Source organism: Daktulosphaira vitifoliae, unplaced genomic scaffold, assembly GCF_025091365.1.
Source record: "Daktulosphaira vitifoliae isolate Bord-2020 unplaced genomic scaffold, ASM2509136v1 Scaffold_3, whole genome shotgun sequence".
Taxonomy (NCBI): domain Eukaryota; kingdom Metazoa; phylum Arthropoda; class Insecta; order Hemiptera; family Phylloxeridae; genus Daktulosphaira; species Daktulosphaira vitifoliae.
In genome coordinates, this window is record NW_026099574.1 from 9,798,967 (window position 1) to 9,806,467 (window position 7,501).

The following is a 7,501-nucleotide window of genomic DNA, read 5'->3' on the forward strand; positions in this document are numbered from 1 at the left end:
TGCTATAAAATAATACAAAATTTAAAAAATTTATATCAAAATTTCGATGTTCAAAACAATTTAAAATTCATAAACTTAAGAATGAAATTGAAGTACTAATTAATATGAGTAAAACAGTGCTAGTTCCTCCACAGTGATAGCTTATTTGGATGTAAAATTATAGGCTCTAGAACATAGGCTGTGTTTTCATGTTTTTAATTATAAAAAATGTGTTATCTGGTAAAAATACTATTTTTGTTGTCAATGACCTTTAAGAAGTCTATGATATAAATTCCATAAATTTCTGAACTATACCAGTACACACATTAGGTGATTTCACATCGAATGACCCATAAACCACTATTATTTAGTTAATGTTGTATGTAAGTAATTATAACTATAAATCATTAAATACTGGTGCTTAGGGATAGGATATCGAAAGAAAGTATCGATACTTGTTAATATTGTAACTAGTATCGAATACAAATATTGATATCAGTAAAATATCGAAACAAATGTATCGATATCAGTAAGTATCGAATCATTTTATAGACCTATATTTCCCAGTATCTAATTATACTGTATGGAATTATGAAATATTGTAATTTTAGGATTTGATTCCTACTGATATCGATACTAATGAATGTTAAAAATATTTGTATAATTAGTACCAATGGACAATGACTATAGTCATTACTCTGTTATTTCTATTTATATCCACTAGTAAAAACCAAATATTTGCAATTATATTTAAAAGCCTAAATATACGTAATAAATTTTAAATACAAATTGTCATTTATTATTTATTATACATTAATTTATACAAAATACTAATAATATTATAATTTATAATTGGTCATTATTAGACAGTCTTCACATAGGTATATAAAAAAAATACTAATATAAAAAATATAACTAAAACCAATCTTCCACTGGGATATCAGCTAACAATAATATTTTTTGAAGGCGAGAACTAGTTAAACGATTCCCAGATTTGGTTAATGTTGCTCCAGCCTTTGAAAAAAGTCGTTCGCAAGGAACAGATGTTGCAACCATGTTGAAATGCAAACGCGCTTAGTTATACAAAATAGGAAATACGTGTTTCATATCCTCCCATATTTCAAGAGGATCAGACTTCAGGGTTGATACTGGATTTGATAAGTATAACGATAACTCATCGTTCATAAAAGTTGTGGTCTTTTTATTTTTTTGGCCATGAACCAAATATTTATGATGTGCCCAAAAATCGAAGTTGTCTGTTTTAGAATGTTCTCCTACTGACTCACTAGAAGAAATGGTGTCCAATTTTGACAACTTTCTTAAATCTGCTATCGCACTTGAACAGGATATGGATCATTAAAATGTAAATTTTTAAATCTTGGGTCCAGAAGTGTAGCAATTGCAATTGGTTTGACCTGTTCAATCATTCCAAATCTTCGAGTCAGTTCAGCATGTAATAAGTCTTTAATTTCACAAATTACCTCAAAATATGGTTTAATTTGTGTCAATTGTTTTTGCAAGCAGCTGATCATTGATATGACTTTGTAAATTGTAATGTAATTTTCCCCAGAAGATTCTTTCGTCACAAATTCCAATGGTTTTAATAAATCCAACAATTGTTTGAGCGTATCCATTTCAATCGCAGTTGGCATCACAGGAGCAGTATAATCTTTGATTAGTAATGGACTACTTAATGTTACCATCTCTACAAATCTACTGATCATATAAAAAACAGAGTTCCATCGTGTTGGAACATCTAATATTAATTTTTTCATTGACCCTTCTGGAACTCCGTTTTCCGACTGCTTCTTTCTTAAAAGATCAATAACTCTCACGCTATTTTTCACCCACTTTATGATATTTCGAACTTTAGAAATAATAGGTTTAATGTTTTTTTGCCCTACTATATGTATTGCAACTAAATTGATGGTATGAGCAAAACAAGGAATGTGTCGGTGTTTACCAAAAGTTTTGTGAACAGAGAAACAACATTTGCACCATTGTCAGTCACAATACTTACAATTTTTTCTTGATTTTTTTCCCAATCTGATAAAATATTTTCTAACTGTTCACTAATATATTGACCAGTATGCCGCTCTTTTAACTCAGTAGCTGCCAAACAAAATGATTTCAGAGAAATGTCTTCTAAGAAATGTATGGTTATACCAAGAAACTTTTTTCTCACATTGTCTCTGTCCATGTATCGAATGTCAGAGATACATGAGGTGAATTTGACAAACGCAATTTTAATGCAGCTATAATAACCTCATACTTATTATCAAGGGCATTTTTTATAGTTTTAACAGAGGGAATTTTGTATGATAGTGCCAATTCTCTAATGAACCGTCTAAATCCTTTTCCTTCTACTACAGAAAATGGACGGTAATCTTTACAAATAAAGTAAAGTAATGCCATAGTTATTTTACGAAAATGATGACCACCTTCTGAAATATAAAAATAAAGTATCGATATTAATAACATAAACAACAATAAATTATGCTGATAAACATACCTGCATATGAGCTAATTTTTTGAAAAGTTTCAACAATAGGGTGTTTTAGCCATTGTAGAGCCTGTGGTAGATTGTCTACACATTCCTAAAAACAAATTAATTATTAGATACAAATCTAAGAATAATTATGAGATAATTTAATTTTGTAAAAATAGTTATGTATTCATCGCTTATCAAAGTATCGATAAACCAGTCCGATAATAAAAATTAGTTTATATTTTTAATGTGTATACCCAGTTATTGCCGTACCACAGAAAATTAGATGCCTATTATATAAATACAAATACACAAACACACTATATATATAATATATAATTATATTATAATTATACAACATATATAATAATTAATAATTATTACCTCTGGCTTAGAATCTTCCATACAAAGCGTTAGTTGTCGCGACTGAGTTTTTGATGAGCAAGGTTCTGGCAATGTAGGCAATGGCGATACAGAACTACAGAAAATATATAAACATCAGTTACTTATCAGTGCTTGAACTGTACACACGTATGGTACGAACGGCGACTCGCTTATCTCTACACTCGTTATATACGTTTAGTTTTCTGTTTCTTATTGTGCGGTGTTAATAATCATTCGTAAAATGTTATGTATTATTTGTAATGATGATATTTTTGAAGTCGATAACCTAAATTGCACCAAATGCAATGCATTATTGCATTTCGGATGTGCAGCATTGAGGGAATCTGCTTTTAGAAAAATGTCTAAAGTAGCCATACAAAACTGGGTTTGTGATAAATGTAAATCAAATGAGACAGGTTTTAAACCACAGGCTTCAAAAACTGAAGCAATGCCAGAATAGACGGACACAAATAATGTAAATAATGAAACTATTAATAATCTCATTAAATATGTAAATTTTATGAGTGATAAATTTGATAATTTTGGTAAACAACTACAAGAGTTAATTGTGACAATAAATAATATCAAAATTGAGAATTCATCTTTAAAAGAAGAAAACTCTAAATTGAAAAATGAACTTAATTCATTAGAAAAGAGAATGAACGTTTTCGAGCAAAAAGCGATTGAAAAATTTGTAGAATTTGTTGGTGTCCCTGAGGTTAATAATGAAGACTGTGTAAAAACGTTTGAGACAATCGCGGCAGCAGTAGGAGCAAACATTTCCGTGACAAAAGCATTCCGTGTTCATTCAAATGTTAAAAATGGATCTAGGAAAATAGTGGCAGAGTTGATGTCAGTTCAAAACAAGAAATTTGTGATGGACTGTGTCAAAAAATCGAAGCTGACGGGTAAAGTAGTAAATTCAAATTGGAATGATGAGAAAATTTTTATTAATGATAGTCTTACACAATTCAATAAAAATTTATTTTTCAAAACTAAAGCTTTTGCTCGAGATACAGGGTACAAATTTGTTTGGTTTAGAGATTCTAAAATTTTTATTAAAAAAAATGAAAGTAGTAAAGCTGTTATAATTAATGATGAGTACTCCTTGTCTAAATTAAGTTAGTTTCGACACTATTTTTATTTTAATTTGTATAAATTTAATTTTTCATAATAAATGGAGAACACTGTAAATATAAACGGATATCTTAGCTATATAACAAACTATTTTGAATCTTTTACGGAATTTTTGCATGTTAATAACAATATAAATAACAAGTATGTTAATATTCTGTGTTGTAATATTAGGAGTGTAAACTCCAACTTTGATGAATTCAACTTATTTTTGGAAAATGAACCAAATAATGATAAAATAGATGTAATTATATTGACTGAAACTTGGCACAATCCTATAAATCAAAATGCTTATAATATTGAAGGGTACAACTTATTCTTTTCCACTATAAAACGAAACCAAAATGATGGTATTTTTGTTTTTGTTAGATCCAATATTAATTTAGTCTTTTTTGAGTATGACTTTGTTGAAACCAATATCATTAAACTTACTTTTACTAATTTAGGTATGCCTATTATATTATTATGTGTTTATAGATCACCCTCAACTGACATTAATATTTTTAATAATACGCAGGCCCGTAGCCACGTACGGGCTAGTACGGGCGAAGCCCGTACAAGCGACCTCCTTGCCCGTACAGAGCCCGTCTAACCCGTCCAAGAAAAAAAAATCTGAAAAAACTGATGTGTAGAAAAATTTCTAGTATTGAAGTTACACAAAATGTTTCGCGTAATATAGTCGGTGCTGTCGGTCAGTGTTGTTAGTGATATTGGTAGCATGGGAGCCGTTATATTAACTAAATGATAATATAAGATGTATATATACATATTTTAATTCTCAGAAAAAGTTATTGGAGTAAAATTACTTGTTATCGTGTAATTTGGGTCAATATCTGCTGTATTTACGGTTTTACCCAGTGAATACAGGCGACTTCCAGTTCTCAGTATTTTGTCTTTGATTGTCACGATTTACATCAATGATTATTGAAACATAACATAACATAATGATAATATTGTTACAACTATTATTAAAGATCGCGTAGCCNTTATGTTATTATCAACTATTATTAAAGATTGCGTAGCCGTCCGTGTAGATAATAACTACTAAGAAGTGCTAGAATAGACAACAGCTTTATTTAATCGCCGATTGTGAACCGCGGATACGCAATTTATAGCGTAGAGGTAAGNGTATATGCAATTTATAGCGTAGAGGTAAGTATATTGTTTATTAATAGTTTTAATTTATTAAAATTACATTTTTAATTATTAATATTATAAAAAATGATTCTCATGAACAGGATGATATGTTAATTGTCAATCGCAGTGTAGGGTCAAGCGGGGTAATTGTAAACAATTGGGGTAATAGTAAATGCATTTTTTTAAAATAAATTCACATAATTTTATTTCAAATTTATGTTTAATTTGATAGCAACACACACATGGACCAGCACTTTTCAATACACAATTAAACCTACCAAAAGTTATTAGTCGAAATATTCATTTACGTTTACTCTGATTATTTACAATTACCCCGCTTGACCCTATAATGGTTAATGTTATTGTTTCGACACGAAGTTCCTTGACGACTACTTCCGACATGTCGAAAAACCTCTTGGAGCGTGTATGAGTGTATGCCAGTGGTGGATAGTGTCTATGTGTTTAAAATTGCGCACAATTATATAAGTCATTTAATATAAAAACTAAACTTATTTTCAAATTTGTATTTTTACTTTGTTTCTTAAAATAAAAAAATTATAAATATTTTAAATGTATCCGATCATGTGAGGTGGTTGGCGGGAGGGGGTGACCGTAGCTTCTGGGAACACCACTAATAGAGGCCCATAATTATTTCCCTCCCGGGCCCAAACTTTTCTCTCTACGGCTTTGATTGTGGACATTATATTTTTGTTTGATCTGAAATTAGTTCTTCTTATGAATTATTGCTTTGAATGGGTCTTTTTTTTTTGGGGAAAACTTTTTATTTTTTTTATCTAGGCCCAGTAACTAAATTTTTGCAAAAGTCACTGTACTGAATGATTGTAATCTTCAATCAACGATCTTCTTACTATTGCAGTTATGAATAAAACAAATTAATGTATAATGTGTTCCTATTAATTTTTTAAAAGCTTTGTAATTGCTAGCCAACTCAAGGGCGGATACAAGGGGTTGACATTAATGACAATTACCTTTTCTCATTCTAAAAAAAAAAAAGTCAAATATTTAATAAAAATGAAATACTTATAATTATCTTCTTTCAGTACCCACCTTGAGCTAATAGTGAAGTGCAATCTTTTAAAATTAGAGAAGTGCTGTGATTATTTGAGGGTTTCTTTATTTCTTTTTACTATTCACATTATTCGTTATGTTTTTAAAAAGTCATTAACCATTACCTTGTGGTGAAATTTTACTATAATTTTACTGTAAAAAATTAGAATTTTCCAGTCACTGTGTACTAATTTTCCATATTTCAATGAAATTTTCCTACTCGAGTTTGTGAAATATAAAAGAATATTAAATTTGCAGTATTATGGTACAGAAAATTTCCATATTTTTTTTTACAGTGTATTTATCAGAAAAATTAAAATGGTGATTTTGAATTGTATGAAATACCTAACAATAACTTACTTTTTTTCACACACTAAATTTTATATTTTTATATCCAAAGCTTCGTCACGGAAACTGAAAATATTATTTCAATTTTCTGTTAAGGTTTTCAAAACTTTCATCTTTTTCAACTAATATGGATATAAGGAATTATTTCGGTCGAAAACGTTCCCGTCTAGAAGAGACTTCCAACTTGCCTAGGATTTCTTCATCTACGAATACTGTAGATGCTCAAGTTGATTCCCAGTCTGAATCAAACTCAGTAAAGGTGTTATCAACATCAACAGTGTCAATGAATGAGCTAGAAGATTTACCTAAAAAAGGAGAACCTATCAAACAAACAGTTTTGACGCAGTATCCTAAAACTAAAGATCGTTCTTTTCAAGCATCATGGTTCCACGAATATAAGTGGTTGATGTATTCGGTGGAAAAAGACGCTGCCTTTTGTTATGCGTGTATGCAATTCAAACCATCAGGAATGAAAGATGTTGCATATACTTTGAGTGGCTTTAAAAACTGGAAAAATGCTAAAGATGCTAAAAGAGGTTTTCCAAGACATGAAAAGACAGGATCGCATGTTGAAGCTATGATTATGTGGGAAGAAAAAAAGAATCGACAAACTTCAAACACAGAAATTTCAACTCTTGTCAATGACAANCAACAAACCTCAAACACAGAAATTTCAACTCTTGTCAATGACAAAACCCTGGAAAAACACAGATATTATTTAAAATCGATTTTCGAAGTCGTTCAATTCCTGGTGAGTAGGGTGAAAAAGGGGATTTTGGTTCCCCCCCGCTTCACCCACCCACCACACCACATGTGATGTAGGTGAATAGGTGTGGAGGGGGGGAATAAATCCAACGTAAACTAACATAATGCAATGGGAGAGGGAACGTTGAAACCCAACGTAAACTAACCTAAGGCAGGTGAGGAACCTCTCCTCTTCCACCAAGTCTTATGATAGGGGGG

General features: G+C 30.4%; 2 protein-coding genes across 2 annotated transcripts; one reads left to right on the top strand and one right to left on the bottom strand.

Moving 5' to 3' along the window:
- Positions 1–1,975: 1,975 nt before the first annotated feature.
- LOC126901450 (uncharacterized) lies at positions 1,976–4,015 on the bottom strand. Its single transcript, XM_050677889.1, has 3 exons — positions 2,852–4,015; positions 2,492–2,576; positions 1,976–2,423 (listed from the first exon to the last, which is right to left on the bottom strand). The coding sequence occupies exons 1-3, from the start codon at positions 2,870–2,872 to the stop codon at positions 2,161–2,163; spliced, it is 369 nt and encodes a 122-aa protein (XP_050533846.1). The 5' UTR covers positions 2,873–4,015; the 3' UTR covers positions 1,976–2,160.
- Positions 4,016–4,977: 962 nt separating this feature from the next.
- On the top strand, positions 4,978–7,355 carry LOC126902028 (uncharacterized). The gene is made up of 2 exons (XM_050679051.1): positions 4,978–5,107; positions 6,635–7,355. The coding sequence occupies exon 2, from the start codon at positions 6,666–6,668 to the stop codon at positions 7,353–7,355; it is 690 nt and encodes a 229-aa protein (XP_050535008.1). The 5' UTR covers positions 4,978–5,107; positions 6,635–6,665.
- The last annotated feature ends 146 nt before the right edge of the window (positions 7,356–7,501 follow it).

What these genes read in the sequence shown, in the direction of transcription:
- LOC126901450 (XM_050677889.1), bottom strand. Translation starts at nt 2,872, where the DNA reads ATGGAAGATTCTAAGCCAGAG. An exon ending in TGGAAGATTCTAAGCCAGAG is followed by an intron (nt 2,577 to 2,851) that starts GTAATAATTATT and finishes ATTTGTTTTTAG; the next exon opens with GAATGTGTAGACAATCTACC. An exon ending in AAAAATTAGCTCATATGCAG is followed by an intron (nt 2,424 to 2,491) that starts GTATGTTTATCA and finishes TTTATATTTCAG; the next exon opens with AAGGTGGTCATCATTTTCGT.